Consider the following 23,886-nt stretch of genomic DNA (forward strand, 5'->3'; position numbering starts at 1 on the left):
CGCTCGCTCCCCGAGAGCTGGGGACGCCCCAGACCACCCCTTGTACACTTTCCCCTTGGTTTAATAGAGGAGATGCTTTTCATTCCTCCAAAGCTCGTGTTAGAGCCGAAAGAGGAGGTCACAAGTCACTTCTGTCCACGGAACATGCGGCTCAAAGGTGGAGGGGAGCTGAGCTGGCTTTGCAGGCAGCCACATCCCCTGCCCCTCTCCCCACAGTGGTGGCAATGGGCTGGGCTGGGGCCATCTTTCTTGGGCAGAGCACAGCTGGGGGCAGGCTGGCTTTCTCCCCCTTGCTGCCGTGGGTCCAACACCTTCCTGGGCCCTCTGCACACTTCCCGGACCCCGACGGGCTGGCACAGAGGGCACTACGCCAAGCCTTTGGCTCCAGCACGGGAACCTCAGCCCTGCCCATAGCTCACAGGCCGTCTTCTCTTCTCTACAGAAGCATCACCTACACGTGGTGAGCACCAGATAGGCCTCACCGACATGCCAACCTGCCCTTTCTTAGCCCCCTAAAACTCCATCCCTCCACGTGGAAGGGAACCAAGGAAAACCTAGGGTGCAATGTGGGCACTGGCGGCAGGCAGAATGGGAGCCCTGGGGTGCTGAGGCAGCAAGGAGGCCTGTGTGAGAGGACCGCCGCTCCACTGGGCTGAGGGACTGAGGAGCAGTGGGTCTGGCCCCCACCTGGGCACACTGTCCCCACCACAGTGGGGTGGACAGCGGCATCCATGAGGAATGGCTCTCGGAGATCCGAGAGGAGCACGGAGGAAGGGGAGGGGGGCAGAAAACAAAAGTGACGCGCAGTGCAATTCTTCATCCACTGGTGTCAAGGAGGCTGGCCAGCACGATGCCGAGACGAAATTCCTGCAGACCGTCTTCACCCTGTGTGAAGCTGGCAGGGCCAGGGGCTTCTCGCAGTGCCTGCAGGAGTTCTACCACCAATTGCAGGTGGTAGAGACTGTTATAAAGATTTCGTCTTAGCCGTGATCTGATTCTATTATTTTATTACAACTGATTACTATCGAGAGGCAATAAGCAATCAGCGCTGGGTGCGCCGGGGAGTCTCCGCCGCACCAGAGACGCACACCGGGGAGATGTCTTTCCCATGCAATTAACCACTATCTTAGCCCCGTAAATTCCATTCGCTCTCTGGTTACTTATCCTGTAACGGGATGTACGTATCTCTTAGTTACATAGCCCCCTTAAAGCATTCAAGCAGTTCAACAAAGCACCCTTAGAAAACAAAGCGGTAGAGTAAAAGGGGTTATTCCTTTTTTTCTTCTTCTCTCTCATCAGTGTATTGACAGGAACATTTACCATAATCATGATCATTCCTATACATCCCGCACAAGGTACAATGGTCACAAGGGGTTCCGATTCCACATAAAGTGCAATGGCGACAAGAACTCCTAAGTTGCTGACACGAATCATTCCTGTATACCTCACAATTCCCCCCTTGTTTTCTTGTAACTCACTGATTCGTGTTTTGGCTTCTAATCTAATAACTGCTTTTCGAGCCGCGGATAGTATGGGAGTTGTTTTGGTCTTTAGTATCACTAATGAGCGAGTTCCTCCCTTATTTGCTAATTCCGGTTCTAAAGGTATGGCGGTTAATTGATGTTTTGTATAGCCATAGGTATCAGTTTGGTGCAACACGGGATTATACATGGAATAATTAACAATACCCCACATATTCCCAACACCACTATACCAACTTTGGTAATCGAATCCCTGTTAAAAATTGTCTCCAAGATTCTAGTCCTCCAAAATTGATTTCATTCCATGTTTGTGCTGGAACATGAGCTATCTTTTTCATCTCTCTTAGAAGTTCATTTATGGTCTTTCCTTCATCGTCAATTTCGAAACAACAATTACTAAGATTAAGTTTTCCACAAACCCCTCCTTCTTGAGCTAACCAGTAATCTAAGGCTAGGCTATTCTGATATATTGTAGTTCTCATTTTGGTATTTTGTTTCTCAATTAATCCTAATGCATCTTTCGTTTTATTTCCTACTATTTCTACTACAGCTTGTAATCTTATGATCCTATTCAGCATATATATAGGGGTCCGGTATCCCCAGGACCCATCTTCCGCCCAAGTTGCCGGATCATACTAAGAGATTATTTGTTTGGGTGGCCACTCATTGTCCTTCCAGTTACCAATTTGTAGTTCCCTTTTAGATCGTTTCCTTCTTAGTTCATCTGTTTCTGTGTACAACTGGACTCCCAAACGTTCTCCTTGGCTCATAGCTGGTAAAAAAGAAACTCGGTCTCATTGTTCCTAATACACGTGATCCTGTCCAATTTTTAGGTAAAAATGCAAAGGCTGCTTTACCACAGATCCAATAATGTCCGTCTGGAGTGGGCCAACCGTTTGGTATATTAGTTCCATTAGTCCAGTTAGGGAATTGGTGATTCATTTCTATAGGATCTCCCCATTTTTCCCAGCCTTTCTTTGTTCTCTTCCATAGATCACCTCCTTCACAAAGCAAATTTCCTACTGGTTTGCCGTCACTTTCTGAATTTTGCCAACACCTTTTCCAATTACATTTGTTTGTAAGATCCATTGCTGCCTTCTGTTATTTCCTTCTTGATTTCTCCAGATCACAGGATCGCTTATGTTACTCTCCATCGCTTCCCAGGGCCATCTCTCTCCCTGGTTAGCTCCCCCACAAACATAGCAGTTGCTTACATTCAATGCTTTAGCTATATTTTACAAAGAGATTGTTAGCAACAGTGGGAATTTCGTATTGGACTCCTGTTTCCATTTCATGACAAAATGAGTTGAATAATAAATGATGTTGTATTGATTCCTTAACACTTTCCGTAATTTGAATTTGGACTTTAGCTCCTGGACCCTTTCCTGTAGCCCATATTTTAATTCCAAATTCCTTAATTTTCTTATTTTTCCATTTTCCAATAGTCATGGTGGTTAGATTGAGAAGGGTACATTCGTGTGGTCCACAATCTGGCTTTCCTGGGACATTTTGAATAAAGGCTGTACGCAGATATGTTTTTCACTCTAAGAAACCACCCCAAGTGACAGACGGAATGCGAGATGAATATACCTCCGTCAGATCCCTTAATTTTGGCTTTGGAAAAGGAGAGGGAAAAACTGAAAGCTAAGCTGGAGAGATGTTCAGATTGGGATACTGGGGAAAGATGTTAAGCAAAGCAAGAAGGAAAGCAAGGGAGCTCGGGCAGCTCCTGTGTTTGAGCGTGGGATGAGTGCTGGGGAGGCAGAGGTGGAGGGATGTCGGGCGGAGGTGGGGGAGTGGGTTCTTCTCCTATGGGACCGGATCCGTGTGTGCTGTGGGGAGTTTGGACGTTGGAAGTGGGACTGCCCTGGGGGGAGTGCCATGGGGTGGCTCCTGTGGCTGAATTGGAACTAGACTGACGGGGACCTGGGGAATCTACCCCAGCAGATCCACTGGTTAAATTAAACCTAGGGACTAGTGGAAATAAAGTGGAATTTTAGTGGATGCAGGAGCAACTTATTCGGTGTTAAATCAGAGGGAAAAGAGTTTGCTACAGGTGTGGGAGCTACTGGCCACTAAGGGGAAGAAAAAAAAAAAAAAAGACCCCAAAAAAAGGCAAAAAGAGGTATTCTTTCTGAGACCCGTAAAGTACAAATTCGGAAAACAAAGAGGAATGCATGAATTTTTATGCATGCTAAATTCTCCCAACTCTGTATTAGGGTGAGAAGCAACACTGAAAGAAGGCAAAACGGAATGAAGAGTTAAAAATGATCAATTAGTTTTAGTTTTGAGTTTCTCTTTAATTCAACAGAGAAGCAAACAGGAGGAGCTTCCTGAAATAGAAGAAATCCTCAAGCAGGTGTATCTGGGAGTATGGGCGTCTGAAGTTCCAGGGAAGGCGAAAAATGCTTTGCCTGTTCAAGTAGAAATAAAAAGGGGGGGCCTGCCCAATTAGAATAAAACAATATCCCCCTAAAATTGCAGGGAAAGGGAAGTAAAAGTCGTTGATAAATTTTGAAATCTACATTATTAATTGAGTGTGAATTGGAATATAATACTCCTATCTCGCCAGTAAAGAAATAAAGTTGCAGACTGGTTCAAGATCTCAGAGCAATCAACAAATTTGTAGAGGATATTCATCCAGTAATAGCTAATCCGTACACCTTATTGACTAAATTGAACACTAATCAGAAATGCTTTGCCGTCTTGGATTTAAACGACTCTTTGGCTGCAGCCAGCCGGGAGTGATGTGAGTACCACTGGGGGCTAAGGGGGCGATGGCTGGGGCAGAGGGATGGGGACACGGCTGGGGCCCTATTGCAGGCAGCCCGCTGCCCCGGCCGAGCACTCTAACGTGGGACTTGTCCTGGCAGCATGGTCACCAAGAAGGAGCTGTGCACAGACCCCCGGGCGGCCTGGGTGCAGGCACAGGTGCAGCACTTCCAGAGCCTGAAGAACTGATCCTTCCCCACTGCCACCCCTGTTGCCCCTGGTGCTTCCCCAGACCCGGGTACGCAGGAGAGCACTTGGATGGCAGCCTTCTTCAATGGGAAAGCTTATTCTATTTAACTTATTTAAGCAAACTATTTTCTGCTAAAAAAGGGGGGAAAAAAACCCAAAATAAATTATGTAAAATCCCTGCTTTAAACTGAAAAGAATTTAAACCGTATCAATTTGCTTGTTAATGAACAGTCTGTTGCTTCGATGCCTGAGTAGAGTGTTTGCATTGTCAACCCCTTTGTGTGTCTCTGAAGTCCCTGCTGGAGCCCCGACGCGAGAGACAAGACCCACGGGGACCCCATTGCTCTCCACGCATCCTGGGGTCACTGCTCTCTCTGGAACAGAGCAGCCTCAGCCCCACAGCATCCCCCACGGTGCCTCCCCCTCCCCAGCCTGGGTTCAGCTCCGGTGCCACCCATCGGGTGCCACCAGGTTCTCAAGCGGGTGCCCAGCGCCAGCTCCTATTTGGGAAGCAGCCTGGCATCCCCTCTGATGGTTCCCTGCAGCATCCTTTCCCCACATCTCCCCAAAGGTCTGACATTAAGCTGTCTGGAGCCTTGGCTTCCTTCCTGCTTTTCTTGCTGACAGCTGAAATGGGGAATTTTGGGGCTATTTGGGATAGAGCGGTGAGAAGGGAAGTGCACGGGAAGAGGCAGAACAGTCCCCCCACCACTGCAACCTTTGGGGATGGCTAGTCTTAGAATAGAATCATAGAATCATATAATAGTTAAGGTTGCAAAGGACCTTAAGATCATCCAGTTCCAACCCCCCTGTCATGGGCAGGGACACCTCATGCTAAACCATGTCACCCAAGGCTTTGTCCAACCTGGCCTTGAACACTGCCAGCGACGGAGCATTCGCAACGTCCCTGGGCAACCCATTCCCATGCCTTACCACTCTCACAGTAAGGAATTTCCTCCTTATATCCAATCTAAACTTCCCCTGTTTCAGTTTTAACCCGTTACCCCTTGTCCTGTCCCTACAGTCCCTACTGAAGAGTCCCTCTCCAGCATCCCTATAGCCCCCCTTCAGATACTGGAAGGCTGCTGTGAGGTCTCCACGCAGCCGTCTCTTCTCCAGGCTGAACGGCCCCAACTTCCTCAGCCTGTCTTCATACGGGAGGTGCTCCAGTCCCCTGATCATCCTTGTGGCCTCCTCTGGACTTGTTCCAGCAGTTCCATGTCCTTCTTATGTTGAGGACAGCAGAACTGCACACAATGCTCCAGGTGAGGTCTCACAAGAGCAGAGCAGAGGGGCAGGATCACCTCCTTCGCACTGCTGGTCACGCTCCTTTGGATGCCTCCCAGGAGAATGTGCTCCAAGATTTTGCCAGGCACAGAGGTGAGACTGACTGCTCTGTATTTCGCCGGGTCATCCATTTTCCCCTTCTTGAAAGGGGGGGTTATATTTCCCTTTTTCCAGTCGTCGGGAACTTCACCTGACTGCCACCATTTTTCAAATATGATGGCCAGTGGCTTAGCAACTTCATTCGCCAGCTCCTTCAGGACCCGCGGATGGATTTCATCAGGTCCCATGGACTTGTGTACATTCAGGTTCTTAAGATGGTCTCGAACCAGATCCTCTCCTACAGTGGGCCTAGGATCATCATTCTCACAGTCCCTGCGTCTGCCTTCCAAGACTTGAGTGGTGTGGGCAGAGCCTTTGCCAGTGAGGACCAAGGCAAAGAAGTCATTCTGAACCTCAGCCTTCTCCAAACCCACGGTAGCCTGCTCTCCCGACAGCTTCCGGAGAAGGCCTGCGTTGTCCCTGGTCTGTCTTTTATTCGCTACATACCTATAGAATCCCTTCCTGTTATCCTTAACATCCCTAGCCAAGTTTAATTCTAACTGGGCCTTAGCTTTCCTAACCTGGTCCCTAGCTTCCCGGACAACATCCCTGCATTCTTCCCAGGCCGCCTGACCTTGCTTCCACCTTTTATAAGCCTCTTTTTCCCTTTGAATTTTCCTCAGCAGCTCCTTGTCCATCCAAGGAGGTCTCCTGGCCCTCTTGCTGCACTTCCTTCTAGTTGGGATGCAACGCTCCTGCGCTGGCAGTAGGTGATCCTAGAATACCAACCAACAGTTCTCATTAGCTCTGCCTTTTAAATTTCTAAAGCCCTCTGCTGCATCAGTCCATTGCAAAGAGAGAGGGGTTTCTTTTAACAGCTCATATAGTGGTCTTACCAGAACACCATAACCATGCATCCAAAGTCTGCATCACCCAGTCCTTCCCCGGAACGTCCAGAGCTCCTTGATGGTCGACGGTCGTGGAGTTTGACAAATGGCTTCTTTTCTAGCAGTTCCAGGTACTCTGTGTTCTCCTGTTATTTCATACCCTGGGTAGGACACTGGGGTTTGGGTTACTTGTGCCTTTTGTCTGGATACCCAATAACCATTCAGTCCCAGAAAATTCAATAATCCCACCATTCACTGGACACATTCTTCCTTTGTTTCTGTGGCAATTAACAGGTCATCCACATATTGTAACAGAGTCCCCGTCTGAGTGGGTGGTTTCCATGATCCTAGTGCCAGTGCTAACTGACTTTGAAAACTCCTGGGACTGTTTTTAAACCTTTGAGGTAATACTGTCCAAGTTAATCGGGTTTTTATATAATTTATTTTGGGGTTTTCCCCCCCCCTTTTTTAGCAGAAAATAGTTTGTTTAAATAAGTTAAATAGAATAAGCTTTCCCATTGAAGAAGGCTGCCATCCAAGTGCTCTCCTGCGTACCCGGGTCTGGGGAAGCACCAGGGGCATCAGGGGTGGCAGTGGGGAAGGATCAGTTCTTCAGGCTCTGGAAGTGCTGCACCTGTGCCTGCACCCAGCCCGCCCGGGGGTCTGTGCACAGCTCCTTCTTGGTGACCATGCTGCCAGGACAAGTCCCACGTTAGAGTGCTCGGCCGGGGCAGCGGGCTGCCTGCAATAGGGCCCCAGCCGTGTCCCCATCCCTCTGCCCCAGCCATCGCCCCCTTAGCCCCCAGTGGTACTCACATCACTCCCGGCTGGCTGCAGCTGCTGCTGGTGATATAGGCAGAGGTGATGAGGCGCCGCGGGATGGGGCGCTGGTGGTAGGTGAAGCAGCACGTGGTGGGGACAGCATCTGTGAGGGCAGAGACGGAGAGCCCTGGTGAGACCCCAGGCACAGGGGTTCCCAGGGGATTTGCTGTCTCCCCTCTTGTGTCCTGTTCCCTCGGTGCCAGCATTGGCCTCCTGGTCCCAGCCCTCCCCCTGCTGATGGGGATGGAGCTCTCAGTCTGCCCCGGCCGCTCCTATGGAGCAATGGCACAGTGAGCCCCAGGGAGGATGCAGTGCTGCCGGACTCACCGAGATGGGCCTCAGATGGGGAGCAGGCGGCCACGAGGAGGAGAGCGACCAGAGCGGCTGCGGAGACCTTCATGGTGCTGTGGAGCTGAGGGATCTGCGTGCAGGGCTGGAGCTGGGCTCTGCAGGGCTCTGCACAATGCTCGGCCTTGTGGCCATGCCCTGCTTTTATCCCCGGCCGCAGGGCCGGCGCAGGTTTTCAAGGAGAGAAAAAGAGTCCATGCTAGCAGGGAAATCCTGTCAGAGCACGCAGATTTGCTGAGCTGCAGAAGGAAGCCGCAGAGAGGGAAGCGCTGGCCATGGGGCTGCAACTTTCAGATTCTCTTTGGGTGCCCCAAACCCCCCAGCACCAACGCTGCCACTGCCGCAAGGATCCCCCAGCAGCCATGAGCCAGGCTGGGGCACAAAGCTCCATGGCCAGAGCCCCAGTGGCAGTCCCAAGCAGGCAGCAAGTTCCAGGCAGGGATTTGCTTTGCAGCATCGCTGTGCTGGGGGGCTGAGGAGCTGCTCTGTGGATGGACACCGCCCGGCTCTGCTGCTATTGCTGGCAGAAAACCACTGCCAGGAGAAAGCTCCCACCTTAGCCCCAGTTTTGGCACAAACAGCCCTTCTCACCCTGCTCCCCTGCTCACAGCAGGGATACAGAGTTAGCTTCAGACCCGACACCCAGGCTGGGGAGATCAGTAATAAGCCCTCCATGGGCAGGGAGGCAGTTGGTTCGTACACTGGAGCAAAGCAGCACTGGCAGGGATGTGAGAGGGGACCCCTTGTAGTGTTAGCGTAAGATTAAACACATAACCACCGGAATGGTTATATGAGGTGCTTTATTGCAGCGCTGGGAAACCAGGGGCACTCGCCCAAATCTGGCTTCAACCTCGTCACATCGCGTCCACAATTTATATCCTAAAAGTTTCACAGTTGATACATATTCAGCATAGGTTACAACATTTAACTAATACATATGCATAAGGGATTGCCATATCCATCTATTACGACATCAGCCTCTTCTGCGCTTGCGCGGCCCCCTCTGGTGGTCGTCTGGTGGTCGTTCCGATGAAGTAAGAGTCTTCCTCAGATGAAGTAAGAAGTCTTCCTCAGGTTGTCCTTTTCACCTTTCCCCCACTTGAGTATATTCCAAACGTTAGCACCCTCTTATCTTCTTTCTGGTATGCTCTTCCAGCTATCTTATACACAGGTTCCACTTGGGTATAGTCTCCAGTACATACTTTTCTAAATCCTTTTATACTCCTTTTACCATATTTGGTTATGCTATGTTTTTGTAGCATTGGGTACAAGACAGCTGTGATATATTGCAACATTAGAACCGCCGTGATACAAAACCACGAAGTCACAGCATTTTCTAATATACAAAACCTCACTATTAATTTATAAATTTCTCAAACATAATAATTTTTACTATTTTATACAATTGTTTTATCATACAAAATTCTGCTCTTTCCAACAGTAGCAGAAGGGAGCAAGAAGAGAGTCCCAGGGGGACCCCCCCATCCCTTGTGCCAGGGGTGGGAAAGCACCAGCCCCTTTTGCCTCCTCTCAGCCCGCAGGCCCTACAGCGCTTGCCGCTGTAACATAAAGAAGGACTGCAGAGCCCTGGGAGAGGTGGTTAGGGGCTCTGGAGCTCAGATTGTCTTTTGGTCAATCCTCCAGGAGACAGGGGAGGACCCTAAAAAAGCCAGGAGGGTTGGCCAGGTCAATAAATGGTTGGACGAATGGTTCCATAGTCAGGGGTTTGGGTGTCTCGAACCCTGGACCCAAGTTTGTAGGCCAGGTCTACTGGGGGCTGGTGAAGCTGCTCCGATAAAGCAGGGAAACAGCTGTTTTGGTAGAAGGCTTGCCAGACTGGGCAAGGAGGCTTTAAACTAGATGTGTTGGGGGAGGGGGGCATCATTCCATCCCAACACACCCAGTCAGTTGCCAGCACCTATCCTAAATGCTTGGAGCAACGTAGAGATACTCCAGCCGCTGCAGCCAACGAGCCGGCTTCATTTGGAGCTCGGCTCAGATGCCTCTATACAAACGCCCGTAGCATGGGGAACCAACAAGAGGAATCAGAGATGTGTGCACGTCTCCGGGGGTATGATATAATAGGCATCACAGAAACATGGTGGGATGGCTCCTATGACTGGAGTGTTGGAATGGAAGGTTACAGGCTCTTTAGAAAAGACAGGCCCGGCAGACGGGGAGGGGGAGTTGCTATTTATGTTAGGGATAGGCTGGAGAGTATGAAACTCTGTCTGGGCACAGGTGGGCAGACAATAGAGAGTTTGTGGGTCTGGGTTAAGGGGAGATGGTGAGCATGCCAGACACACCTGAAGCCTGAACCCTGCTCCTGCAGCACGGTGCCCACCACGTCCTCGTTCTTCCAGTGCAGGGAGCAGTGAAGGAGACCAAGTGAAGAAGAGCCGGGAAGCTCAGGGCATGGCTCAGGGGCCACTTCCCAGCACTGCACTTGCGGGTCCTTGCTCCCACTCTTGAACCACACCTGTGGGGTTGAACAGTACTTGTTCGTGCTATTAGCAGTGATTTTATCTATTTTACTTGTTTTTCTGCACTTTGCCTCTGCTTTGAGCAGCTGCAGTTTCCAGGCAAGGCTGCACAAACGTGCTGGAAAAGACCAGGGAGAGAGGGAGAAGCTCAGCTCTGGGTCATCCCTACAGTCACAAGCTTCTCTGAAAGCCCACATCAGGGTAAGAGTTTCTGGTCCAAAACATGGCAAAAACATGCATGGCCAGACTGGGGAGATTCCTTGCGTGTACAAACCCTTCCCTGCTTGTCCTTCAAATGGCCATCTCTTCATGCAGGCTTGTTGAGGCACTGGAGATGATCACGTTGGTATTTAGCTTGTCACTGGCTATTAGCACTAGCCCGCCATTTATAAATCTGCACAGGAGATGCTGAGTGACGGCCTCAGAGGGTATTTGGCAATCCCGTATTTCTTTGTTTTCAGGCTAAAGGTCCCGCGTTACGGAAACTTGATCTCAGCTGATGTACGAGCTTGGTGCTGGGAAGGCCGTTTCCTTAAAAGTCTTTTTCTGCAGCTCTCTGGTGGCGGGAACTTGATGCTATTGACCAACAAACAGCTGCATGTGCTTGCGTTTCTTGTCCCGTTTGTAGGTGAGCAAGAGCATACGGTGAGCGTCAAAATAAACACCAGTATGGAGAGCCGGTGGGTTCTTGCCCGTGTCAACAGGAGCGTAACTCGCTGCGCGGCTGTTTGCTGACCACTTAACTGACATTTCCAAAGGGACATGTCTGGGCAGCAGCAGGCTGCTCTTGCTCCGTTGCTGTGGTTACAGCCCGGCAACAGTTGCCAGGGCGCAGGGAGCTCAGCTCCGTGTTGTGGTTACAGCCCTGCGACAATTATGACCACATAGGTCGCAAGGCTCCATTGGCTTGGCCACAGCTCCGTGAGCGTTGCAGCGGGCAGTAGAGCTGCAGTGGCTGCTACGTACGCAGTGGGGCTGGAGAGCCAAGGCAGCAGGAGCAGCATCATGCTGGGCCAGAAGCCAAACCTCAGCAAGCGCATCCGTGAGATGCGGGCCAGCATAGCCCTGCAAGGTGCTGCCCCGTTGGCTTTGCATTATGGACTGGGCCAAGTCGGGGGCTTTTGGTCCCCGCATCGTCCTGCACGGTACCAACAGCTCCTCAATGTCCTGCAGGGCTAGCGAGGACGTTTTACTCCAAGCCAGAGGAAGAAAGGTTCAATGAGAACCGGGAGCTGCTGCCCCAGCTGCGAGAGGCGGTGCAGGAGGATACCCGTGTCCTGGGCCGTGTGCGGAAGGTACCAGCAGGTCCCATTTGCTGCCTCCGTGACTGTGGCTCTGCCGGAGCTGCAGAGCCAGCTTCTCCACTGGTCCTCTCCGGGAGCAGGAAGTGCAGGGCAGCAGGAGGCTGGGACCGTCCCCAGCCTGGCACTGATGTGCTCTCTGCCCTTCTTTGCCCACAGCATGAGCTCACCCTCTCTGAGGCTTGCGCAGCGGAGCAGCCCTTGGGCATTGCTTTGGCCAGTAAGACGGTGGAGGTAATAGCAGAGTCCAGCGGGCGCAGGCTGCTCGCAGCGGGCTGGGGTTCAGGGGATGCTCAGAAGGACCGGTTGTAGGGAACAGGGACCTGGTGCCAGCCCCAGGACAGCCCCACAGGGCTGGTGCAGTGAGACACGGGGTGTCCATGAGTGGTCCCGTGGAACCCTTTGCACTGCAGGACCCATCAGTGTCCTCCGTTAGCTCCCTGAGCGGGACCTTTGCCGCAGCAGAGCTCCTGTCCCGCCAAGGGAGCGAGCAGGTGCCAGCATCACCAGCTCTGCCTTGGCAAAGAGTTGTGCGGGCAGGACCCCTTCTCCCGTGGGTGCCCAGCGAGCCCTGACTCCAGCCTGGCAAATGCTCACATCCCACGCAGGTGGCCCAGGAGAAGCTGCGGGCCGAAATCTATGGCCGGGTGAACACGTGCAACATGCTGCTGTACCAGGTGAAGCAGCGGAGCCGGGCCAAGGAGCAGCTGCAGAGGCGGCTGCAGCAGCTGCAGGATGTGCGGATGGACGAGAAGCAGCACCAGGCACAGGTCCCAGGGCCCCTTGCTGGGGTGGCAGCACCCGTGGGGGGGTTCAGTCAAGCCTGCAGCCCTGGGTGGGCGCCGGTCTCAGCACATGGGCTCACCCCTTGTCCCCAACCATCTCTGCCCCAGGTGGTTCGGACGCTGGAGAGCAGCATTGAGAAGACGCAGACAAAAGTCCACGCTGGGCAGAAGGTGACTGCCCTGTACGTGGCGGTGCGGGATGCCCTGAGGAAGGTGAGCTCATCCTCACTGCGCCGTGCTCTCAGCCGCTCCCCCTGCAAAGGCCCTGAAGTGCCCAAGGGGCTGTGCTGGTGGGACACCCTCCTGCAGGAGCTCCTCCTGCTCCCCCCCATCTTCTGTCCCAGCACAGGGCACCCCTGGGACTCAGTGGGCTGTGGCTCCCCGTGTCCCAGGAGCTGGCCCACCTGCCTCTGCACCTGGACGTGCTGAGTGAGACGGCCGAGCTGCAGCACGGGGAGGTGGAAGACATGGAGCTCAGGGCCTCGCATGGTCTCAGAGCTGCTCGTGTAGCCAAGGTGAGACGGTCCAGCGCACCTCAGGGTGCTTTCCTGCCCTGCAGAGCCCACAGGTGGCACCAGGTGCCCAGGCTGCTGAGTCTTCCTTCGAGGAAAAGCAAGACTGAGCTTGGCCTCCCCACAGCACCCTCCCGTGTGTGGCTCTCGGGCCAGGCTGCCCTGCGCTGGGGACAGCTGCCTGAAGCACTGGCCGTGGGGAAGGTGGCATTCTCCATTCTCTAGCTGTCCTTGCTCAGTTTCCTTCCGGGGCTGTTTACTCGGGGTAGGGGGGGGCATTTTTGGTGCTGGCCGTGCCCATGTTAGAAGCCCACAGAGGTCCATTGTAGCTTTGGGAGCCACTTCTTTTCTGCTCTGCTCTGCTCTGCTCTGCTCCAGGAGCACAAGGCCAGGATGGAAGCCCAGTTCCGTGCCGAGAGAGAGCTCAGGGCCCGCACCCTGGCTGCTCGGAAAGAGCGCGTAGACAGACGCTGGCTCAAGGAAGCAGAAGAAAGGCTTCTGAAAGCGGTGAGCTGGGGGGACCTGGCCCAGGCAGGGTTGCAGGCACAGGGCGGGCATCGGTGCCCAGCCTCCCGTGGGCGAGGGGCTGCAGGGCCAGCTCCCCCAGGGTGCCAGCAGCTCAGCGGTGACGATGAACATCCTTGCAGCAAGCCAGGCATGACGTCGCCAGGGACTTGCTGAGCCTGCCCGAGCAGGACCCGCTGGTGGGTGAGTGCCTGTCAGGGTGCAGGGGGGGGATGCGGGCGCAGCCGCAGGCATCCTTCCCTGCCACAACCTTTCCACCCCAGCTGCCAAACCGGAGGCCACCAAGTCCCGGCTGGAGCGTGACGCCTGGCTGACGGAGAAGATGGAGAAGGCCAAGGCTGCGGTGCAGTGCTCCTGCCTCTGGGTGAGCTGAAAACCCATCTCTGGTAGAAGCTGGGGCTGCTCCAGCCCCAGGGAGCTGAGCCTTGTCTGCTCACCTTGGTCCATTGCAGGGTTATCTGCCCTCCTCTGTCCCCAGAGCCCCCCAGGGCCCCTCTTGTGCAGGCAGGGACGGAACTGCTGTGCTCCACGACACGAACTTGCAGCGGTTCCTGTGGTTCCTGGGGCAGAAACCTCCCCAGGACCGCGGCCCAGATCCTGTACCCTGCAGGAGTGGCCTGGGCTGAGTCCATGTGCTCTCCCCCGGCCAGGACGTCCCCGGCAGGCTCCTGGCACAGCAGAAGTCCCTGGCGGCACTCGAACAGTACCTCAGAGGGCGCCAGGAGAAGCAGCAGGAGCTGAAGAAGGCACTGAAGGAGCTGGAGATGCAGCGGGATGAGCTGAAGTTTCGCCAGCCCGCAGACGCAAGCAGGTGCTGCTGGGCTCCGGACAGCCATGCCAAAGGGGCCACCAGCCCTGGGGGCAGGGGGGCATGTGCATGGCAGGTGTCCCAACAGGGCACCCCTTCCTTTGTCACCCTGCGGCTGCCCACCCCTCCCGCACTGGGAGGGTTTCTGAGCAGAGTGCTGCCCCAGCTCTGGCGCTGGCAGAGCACCCAACGAGGAGCCTTGCTCCTTGCCTGGCACGGGAAGTGGGCCCAGCAGCAGCACGGGGTTGAGCTGCAGGCAGCACCTCTGCTCTGCGCTTGGGGCAGGGGAGAACGTGGGCAGCAGCTTTTGCAAGAGCTCTGGGGCGTCTGCAGCCCTGTGCACTTGGATGGATGTGACCGTGCTTGGCTCCAGGGGGCTGGAGGAGGAGCTGAGGACGAGGCTGCAGTGGGAGGAGGCTCGGCTGGCAGAGAGGCGAGCGCAGCTGCTGAGGAGCCAGGAGACGCTGCTGGACTTTGCAAACGGACTCGACAGCCTCTGGGGCCGTCTGCGGGGCATCACCGTGCCTGGCCAGGTACCCGCACAGGGCCGGGCTGAGCACAGCCCAGGCTCTGCTCGCTGCTGCAACGGCTCCGTGTGGTGACGCTCGGTGCAGCAGCCATCACCCCGAGGGGCTCGCTTTCCCCACCGAGGCTGTTCTCTCTCTGACTCCAGGAGCATTCTGTCAAGGCCGTGGGAGCGCACGAGATGCTCCAGCAGTGTGAGCAGAAGCTGCAGTACCTGGTGCAGCGGGTGGCTCACCTGCCCCCCTGCAGCCACAGCGAGGACGATGAGGTGCCCGGGGGCTCCATCCCTGCTGCGCTCTCTGGGGACCCACACAGGCTTTCCCGGGTGGCCCAGCCCAAGCCATCCTCCCAGCTGGAGGATGGAGGTGCTCGAGGGAGGAGCCACGGAGCAGCTCAGGCCCCGGTGGCCCTGGGCTCTGTGGGCTGTTCCCTACCAGGGGCACATGGAGCTTGGGCACCCCTTTGCTTGGAACACCCGCCTCCCCTTCAGCTATGAACACAGCGTCTCTTTCACAGACTTTTGTGAAGGTCAGGCAGCTGCTGGAGAAAACCCTCCTGAACGAGCCGCAGAACCAGAAGGTTTCCTTGGAGGACGTGTGCATGAGGGTCCAAGGTAGGAAAGGGGACACATCCCACATCAACTGCCCCAGGCATTTCTGGGCGTCCTTGCCCACCTCCCAGTGTCCCAGCAGAGCCCAACCCAGGAGTTGCTCCGGGCGCTGGGGCTGACCTCGGCTGTCTCCAGGGCTTTGAGCATGGGGCTGGTTTTATGTGTGGATGTGGGAGAGCGAAGGCAGGCGGTGGGCTGGGGAGCGCAGAACCCCCGCAGGAGCAAGGAGGGATGCTGTGGGGCAAGCGGGGAGACCCTCGTCGTCTTCAAAATCACTGGGCAGCAGATGCCAGCCCCCCTCCAAACTGTGCCGGCTCCTCCTGGGGACACAGGCACAGCAGAGGCAGCCCCGCAGTCCCTCCCCAGCCCGCTCCTCTGCGCTCTCTCCTGCAGACGATTCTGATTTTGGGGACAACCAGAGCGGCCTTGTCCTCAGCAGAGAAGACATCAAGAAGCAAGGGCTGCGGCTGATCGAAAGCAAGAAGAAAAGCAAGAGGAAGTAGCGCTCGCTCCCCGAGAGCTGGGGACGCCCCAGACCACCCCTTGTACACTTTCCCCTTGGTTTAATAGAGGAGATGCTTTTCATTCCTCCAAAGCTCGTGTTAGAGCCGAAAGAGGAGGTCGCAAGTCACTTCTGTCCGCAGAACATGTGGCTCAAAGGTGGAGGGGAGCTGAGCTGGCTTTGCAGGCAGCCACATCCCCTGCCCCTCTCCCCACAGTGGTGGCAATGGGCTGGGCCATCTTTCTTGGGCAGAGCACAGCTGGGGGCAGGCTGGCTTTCTCCCCCTTGCTGCCGTGGGTCCAACACCTTCCTGGGCCCTCTGCACACTTCCCGGACCCCGACGGGCTGGCACAGAGGGCACTACGCCAAGCCTTTGGCTCCAGCACGGGAACCTCAGCCCTGCCCATAGCTCACAGGCCGTCTTCTCTTCTCTACAGAAGCATCACCTACACGTGGTGAGCACCAGATAGGCCCCACCGACATGCCAACCTGCCCTTTCTTAGCCCCCTAAAACTCCATCCCTCCACGTGGAAGGGAACCAAGGAAAACCTAGGGTGCCATGTGGGCACTGGCGGCAGGCAGAATGGGAGCCCTGGGGTGCTGAGGCAGCAAGGAGGCCTGTGTGAGAGGACCGCCGCTCCACTGGGCTGAGGGACTGAGGAGCAGTGGGTCTGGCCCCCACCTGGGCACACTGTCCCCACCACAGTGGGGTGGACAGCGGCATCCATGAGGAATGGCTCTCGGAGATCCGAGAGGAGCACGGAGGAAGGGGAGGGGGGCAGAAAACAAAAGTGACGCGCAGTGCAATTCTTCATCCACTGGTGTCAAGGAGGCTGCCCAGCAGGATGCCGAGACGAAATTCCTGCAGACCGTCTTCACCCTGTGTGAAGCTGGCAGGGCCAGGGGCTTCTCGCAGTGCCTGCAGGAGTTCTACCACCAATTGCAGGTGGTAGAGACTGTTATAAAGATTTCGTCTTAGCCGTGATCTGATTCTATTATTTTATTACAACTGATTACTATCGAGAGGCAATAAGCAATCAGCGCTGGGTGCGCCGGGGAGTCTCCGCCGCACCAGAGACGCACACCGGGGTCTTTGGTGTCTAGTCTCTTACACTTCTTGGCCCGGGGTCTCAGCCAATCCCTTCTTCTGTACCTGGATGCCGACGTGGCCCCTTTCCATTATTCTGTTCTCGTTGCTGGGGCCATTCTCCGGTGAAGACCTTGCTGACCGTCTTGGTAGTACATTAACGGGGAGATGTCTTTCCCATGCAATTAACCACCATCTTAGCCCCGTAAATTCCATTCGCTCTCTGGTTACTTATCCTGTAACGGGATGTACGTATCTCTTAGTTACATAGCCCCCTTAAAGCATTCAAGCAGTTAATCAAAGCACTCTTTAAGCAACAGAGGGGTTCCCAGCAGTTCACCAAAGCACCCTTAGGAAACAAAGCGGTTGAGTAAGAGGGATTATTCCTTGGTTTCTCCTCTCTCATCAGTGTATGGCCAGGAACATTCACCATAACCATGAACATTCCTGTACATCCCCCACAAGGTACAACGGTCACGTAGGCGATGGCGGCGCGCGCGGCGCTCTGCGTGCCCGGGGCGGCGCTCTCCCTGTACGCGCTCCATGTGGAGCGGGCGCGCGCGCAGGGCCCCGGGTACTGCGCATGCTGGGACCTGGCCGAGGCGGTGTCGTGCACGCGCGTGATCGCGTCCCGGTGGGGGCATGGCCTGGGGCTGGTGGAGCCACTGCTGGGCCGGGACAGCGCCGCCAGCGTCCCCAGTGGGGCCGTGGGGGTCGTGTTCTGCCTCCTGCAAGGGGTTCTGGGGCCCGTGCGTGGCCGCGGGGCCTCTGCGGTGCTGCTGGCGTCGGCGCTGGCGTCGGCGCTGGCGTCGCTGTGGCTGGCGGCCATCTTGGCCTTCGCCCTGCACGACCTCTGCCCCGTCTGCCTCAGCACCTACGGCCTCAACCTGCTCCTGCTGCGCCTCAACCTGCGCCGCTGGCGCCAGCGCCCCCAAACCCACTGAATTCAGCCCAAAACGGGGCCAGCAATCACAGCAACGGGGGAAAAAGAATTATTTTGAAGCCTTGGGTGGGATGGTTTAGTGTGAGGTGTCCCTGCCTATGGCGGGGGGGTTGGAACTGGATGATCTTGAGGTCCTTTCCAGCCCTAACTATTCCGTGATTCTATGATTCTATGATTCTTAATCGAGCCCTTAAGCAGGTGTTGATAGGGGATACACAAAACAAAGAAGGGGGAGATGTGGGGAGGGAAGGCCATCAGACTTGCATGAAAAAGAGTGTCCAGCCCCGGGCACACAGGAGAGCACTTGGACTGCAGCCTTCTTCAATGGGAAAGCTTATTGCTGCTAAAAAAGGGGGGGGAAATACCCAAAATAAATTATGTTATAAATTGAGACCACAACGGATCATAATCCAATTAAAATTTTATTAATTGTAGCAAGTAGAATATGAGCAAAGACAGCGCTGGACGACAGGGGAGTCTGCGCTCCGCCAACTGCCGTGTTAAGTATTTCAAACAGCCCCTTTTTATACATCTTTACTTCGTTGTTCATGAAATAGTGGAAGTACTCTGCGCATGCTTCAGTTGTTGTTAGGGGGTAGTTTCCTGCCTCCTGGTGAGAAGTCTTCCTCCTTTGATCCTTCATCCATATGTCTTTGCAGGGAGTTGTTAGTCTTAGCTCTGCCAGTTCCTGGGACATCTTGCGGCTATCTTATCTTGGCCAGCTGTGTTTTATCTCTGTCAGTTCCTTTACATTTGGCTTAACATATATCTTAATAAACAATACACTAGTCTATAGTTTCTCACATGGAACATCTTACAGCTATCTTTAGGCAACATCTGCTATGTTTGCATAAGCGATAAGCGATTGCGGTTGGCGACTGTTAGTCTATGTAAGCTGTGTCCGGTGACTGTTTGAGTAAGCAATTTCATACTTTTTATTACCTAACCTTTACATTGGGCTTAACATAAATCTTAATAAACAATATCCTAATTCATAGTTTCTTACAATCCCCCCTTTTTCTTTTATCCTATTATTGTTTATTAGATGCTGCTTTCATTTTCAGAATTGTAAGCCAACCTTGTTCCACACTCCCAACATTTATCATAACACTCACAAGGTAATTCCTTACAATCACAGGTATATTTTTTTACGTGGCATGACACATTCACAACAATCTTCATCCTCATCCATAGATACACTCTTATATTTTACCCCAGATCTCGTAGTTAAAATGAGCAGTTTTGCTATGTCAAACCGTTCTCTAATAAAGTGTAAAATATAGCGGAATATACAAGGCCCAAACATAAGTCCCAAAACCAACATAATAAGCGGTCCTGCTAAAGCAGACAACAAAGTGGTTAGCCAAGGTGAAATATTAAACCAATTTTCATACCATGACCTGCCCGCCTCACAGTCTTTCTTACGTTGATCTAACCTTTTCCGGAGTTCTACATAAAGGTTGTACAGGGAATTCAGGTTGTCCCGTCCCAGTGAAAGTGGTTATCACTTTGGAAGTTTCCCAGGATATTAATTCCCACTTTAATGGTTCATGCGGGTTTCCATTTGCTTGGGTTATTATCAATAACAAAACTAACGGTATACCAGGAAAAAGGGTGTCTGTCAATTTTGCCAATTTAAGTATATTTTTACCAGTCCTGGGGAAGTTCGGCCATTGCTGTTTTTGCATCCCATTGTTCTGGTTCTTTTCTCCACAGTTTATTCCTCCTCTGCCTTGCCCGTCGACTCGGTTGCTTCGAGCCACGGGGTGTACCATCTTCTCGGCAGCAAGGGAATTCTTCAGGAGAACAGCTGTTTCGGGCTTTCTGCCTGTCTACATAGGCTTCCCACTTTGCAGCCTTAACTAATGGGGCAAAGCAAGATACAGTTAGTACTTCCCTTCTACGCTTTATAATCAAAATTTCGGCTATAAAGGGGACTGGTTCATTGGAGTGGTAACAATAATATTGAGGGTTTATTCCTTTGGCAAAAATCTCCCACCACTCATGGGATTCCCAAATAATTTCTTGTTTTAGACTCTAATTGTTTTAATTTCCACTCAGTGAGAGTTCTTTGGATTTTCCAACACTGTGCGCAAACTCCTATTGGAGGGCATCCACATTCACAGTGTGTCCACCATTTATCCTGACATACCTTACACCTAAAACAAGCAAATGGATAACAATTGCAATTCAAATGATTACACCTAATTCGTATATCTAGAGTACATACATTATTTACATCAGCATATCTTCTATATTCACTCTTGTGTGGTTGCATAAGTTTAGCAATTTCCTTCAACACACTTTCTACGTTTCCATAAATAATAGAAAAGAGGAGAAATACTTATAGCAAATATAAACAGCAATACACACTTTATACCAAAAGATAATGCGGCAAAATAATTAAATAAAGTCTCTATCATTACGTTATCTTTTCAGGATTTTCTTGGTGTCCCCTGGAGTACTGATTACTTTCCAGTGGGGTCTCGTCACTGGGCCTTTAATGAGACTGGCTCCAATATTTTCTGGCCATTAAACAAATAATGTCCCAAATATTTCACTTTTTCCTCCACAAATTGTAACTTTTCTTGTGATACCCGTAGGCCCTTTTGTGCAAGAAAGTTTAGAAATTGAATGCTTTCTTTTCTTACATCCTCCTTATTATTCCCTGCTATGAGCCGATCATCTACATACTGTAACAGCACGTTCCCCGTTTGTACCTGGTATTCTTTTAAGAGCTCTTCCAGGTATGTTTGTAGCCCATATCCCTGGGAATACCTGATCCAATATATCTTCAATCTGACTTCTCCCTCGACATGATTAGTGATCAAAATTAAGCTTTTAACATCTCTATATACTGTTGGTCCTTTACTTTTAAAGTGATCTCGCCTCCTTTGAAAGTAATGGTTGCTCCCAAGTGTTCTAACAAATCTCTCCCCAAAAGAGCTTTTGCGGAGTTAGGCATATACAAAAACTTACGGATGCCCCATTGTTTTCCCAATTGTTATTTTAGTAGTTTACAAAAATAAGCCTTTTCACCTTGGCCAGTCGCCCCTTTTATCATCATATAATCATCCCCAAAGGTATTAAAGCTTTGTTTAAAACTGAATACATTGCACCTGTATCAACCAAAAATTCCATTATAACCAGTGGATCTGCTAGGGAAGATTCCCCTGGTCCCGTCAGCCTAGTTCCAATTCAGTCACCCGAGCCACCCCATGGCACTCCCACTAGGGTAGTCTCACTCCCAGCGTCCAAACTCCTCATAGCACTCACACCGATCCGGTTCCACAGAAGAGGAGGTTACTCCCCCACTTCTGTCCGACATTCGTCCTCCACCAGTTTTAAAGCAACCAGCGCAGCCGTGGCTGTAGCACGACCCAGCTTTTTCTTTTCTACCTATTTCCAATTCCTATACACTCTCCATGCTCAAACACAGGAACTGCGGCAGCTTCCCTCCTTTCCCCTTTGGTTTTCCCTTATTTATTTATTTATTTATTATTTTTCACAGGTGCTCACCCTGCTCTGCAGGGGCTACAGATGCCTGCCTCTGCAACAGCACTTCTGGTTTAACCCCTTCTTAACCCTGAATGTGAATGTGCTGCTTGTTGCCAGTGACAGCAATTTCCTCCTCCTTATCAATACCTGATAGGACAGAGGCAGAGGGTGCTCCTCTCGGAGGTACCTGTGGTATATAATTTTCTTGATGACTGTCCCAATATCACAGGCTGAACAACATCTCTCCAGCTTAGCTTTCTGTTTTTCCCTGTCCTTTTCCAAAACCAAAATTAGGGATCTGGCAGAGTTATATTAATTTCACATTCTGTCTGCCACTCCAGGTGCTTTCTTAAAGCGAAACATATCTGCGTGCATTACTTCATTGCATTTTCTTGGCCACCTCAAAACCAACATAAATTGTAAAAAAATGCATTAGAATTCAGAGTTCCATTTTTAGGCCATTTTTCCTGATTTTCCAAAGTTTATAAAGGCCACCATTGATTACAATATTTTACCAATGTTTTCTTGTTTACCGAGCCCCCAGAAGAACCTCCCAGTTCTTTCCAATGTGCCAAAATGTAACCCAATGGGCTTTTCTTCACAATTCCCTTGTTTTGACCGGCGCCCATTTCAAACAATCTCTTACAAATCTCTATAGCTTCTCTTTCCCAGTGCTCTGCAAATGCACTTAAAATATGAGAGCACCTACACACAAGTTTTATGATATTCTCAGGGGATTCAGTAAGATAGTATCTCTGGGTTCTGCAGATCAACTCCCCTGTCATTAGAACATAGTTTCAGTTCCAGCAAAATTTACACTGCCCTAGTATCCACAACAGGTTCCACTGTTCAAAACTTACTATGCACTCATATGTCAGGTTACGAAGGTTTTCCTGATATCCCCCGTTGATTGTCCCAAAAAGAGAGACATTAATTGTTGTATTCTCATTTTATTTGTTTTTTTTTTCCTTTGTAACCACATCTTCTCAAATTTTCTTTGATACCTTTTATAAACCCTTTCTCAGTTTTCCATTCTAACTTCCCGGAAGTCCGCCAGGATTTTGTGGTTTTTCTCCACAAAGTAATCTTTTATTTCTGGTCACCGATTAGATAATTATAATTTTCTACCTGGCAGTGTTTTGTAAGACACCCCGAGCAGTATCTGCCCCACCGGTGTCCTGAGTCCACGTGAAATGCCACCCGTCACATACAGTTACACTCCTACAAGGCACATACTCTCACAGGGCATATAGGAAATTCCCTTGCCCTTGTATTTCGTAAAGTTATCCACTGCGGGAGGGGTAGTCGGACCTTCCCCCGCTTTCTGAGCTGCTTGATGGTTATACACAGACAAGACACAGGACAGAAAAACATAAACGCTTCGTCCGTCTCCGGCCGCTCCCCTCGCGGAGACACGGAACCGCGGATTAGGACTCCACACTCGCTTCGTAGCTACGCTACGTCTCAGTCACACAGAAACACATGGGATCCCACACACTCACGCTATGGTTCCGCTTGCCCTTCTCCTGCTTCCTACACGGTCATTAGCAGGTCCGCCCTGGCTCCCAAAACTTGGGATGCAGCGAAAACCCGGGCTCGCCCGATCCGCCTCCAGGATCGCTGGCAGCCGCGCTATCGGTCGACGAGCCCCCAGCTTGCAAGCCCTACCTGCCAAGGGGAACTCCGCTGTGCGCCAGACGTCTCTGCACGCCTTACCAGCAGCCCCGGCCACGCGTACGCCCTACAGGCCCCCCAAAGTACCTGAATTCCAAGCACACCGCCTCTCCGCAGCCGGCGCAGGTCGCTGTCTGTCCCTGCAGTGAGCGGATGAGAAGCGGAGCTCCTCCAGGCAAGCGGCCTGGGGTGGGGCTTAGGATATCCGCTCCTCACCCGATCCTGCAGCCGAACAGAGGCCTCCTGGCTGGCTCGCCAAATTGATACGCGGATTGACTCCACAACTCGTTAAAGTTGTAAAGTAGGTATGCTTTATTCAGCGCTGAGGTGCATGGGGATCGTTCCTCCAAAGTATGCACACCCAGGGTCGTTTTTCCTTTACATTTATTCCCTTACGCCTATACATATTTAGTATCTGTCCCCGCTTCATATTATACCTTCTTTTTCTTTTGTTTAGTTTTTTTTTATCTCATTCAGCGGGTAAAGTCTAGCTCCCGGTCTTTTTAGCCACACTTCCGCATATTGACTCTCCTCAGGGTTAAGGGGTTTTTTATTATTAACCCAGAGGTTTAATTGCTGTCTTACCCAATCTTCTTCTGACCCATAGATTGGCCAAAAAACATTTTTAAAAATCTTCTTCCCTGCCCATATCTTAGTACAATATTCTATCATTTTTTGCTTATCTTTCCCTAAGGTTCCAGGGAGACATCTCCAATTGTCTAAGATATATGCCAGAGGGGTATTCTTAGGTACAATGGGTACCCATCCCATGGGAGTCGAAGGCTTGCTGCCCTTCGCCCCCATCTTC

At 52.1% G+C, this 23,886-nt stretch overlaps 3 protein-coding genes across 3 annotated transcripts; 2 read left to right on the top strand and 1 right to left on the bottom strand.

The window, feature by feature from the left end:
• Nucleotides 1–7,150: 7,150 nt before the first annotated feature.
• On the bottom strand, nt 7,151–7,950 carry LOC136021917 (C-C motif chemokine 3-like). The gene is made up of 3 exons (XM_065694619.1): nt 7,805–7,950; nt 7,472–7,580; nt 7,151–7,347 (listed from the first exon to the last, which is right to left on the bottom strand). Exons 1-3 carry the CDS (start codon nt 7,875–7,877, stop codon nt 7,260–7,262), a joined length of 270 nt encoding a protein of 89 aa, XP_065550691.1. The 5' UTR covers nt 7,878–7,950; the 3' UTR covers nt 7,151–7,259.
• Nucleotides 7,951–11,313: 3,363 nt separating this feature from the next.
• Nucleotides 11,314–13,095, top strand: LOC136022115 (uncharacterized). The gene is made up of 5 exons (XM_065695047.1): nt 11,314–11,380; nt 11,482–11,603; nt 11,769–11,843; nt 12,023–12,103; nt 12,191–13,095. Exons 1-5 carry the CDS (start codon nt 11,314–11,316, stop codon nt 12,821–12,823), a joined length of 978 nt encoding a protein of 325 aa, XP_065551119.1. The 3' UTR covers nt 12,824–13,095.
• Nucleotides 13,096–17,448: 4,353 nt separating this feature from the next.
• LOC136021976 (vitamin K epoxide reductase complex subunit 1-like) lies at nt 17,449–17,940 on the top strand. The gene has a single exon (XM_065694747.1). It carries the CDS (start codon nt 17,449–17,451, stop codon nt 17,905–17,907), a length of 459 nt encoding a protein of 152 aa, XP_065550819.1. The 3' UTR covers nt 17,908–17,940.
• The last annotated feature ends 5,946 nt before the right edge of the window (nt 17,941–23,886 follow it).

This window comes from Lathamus discolor, chromosome 14 (assembly GCF_037157495.1).
Source record: "Lathamus discolor isolate bLatDis1 chromosome 14, bLatDis1.hap1, whole genome shotgun sequence".
Classification (NCBI taxonomy): Eukaryota; Metazoa; Chordata; class Aves; order Psittaciformes; family Psittacidae; genus Lathamus; species Lathamus discolor.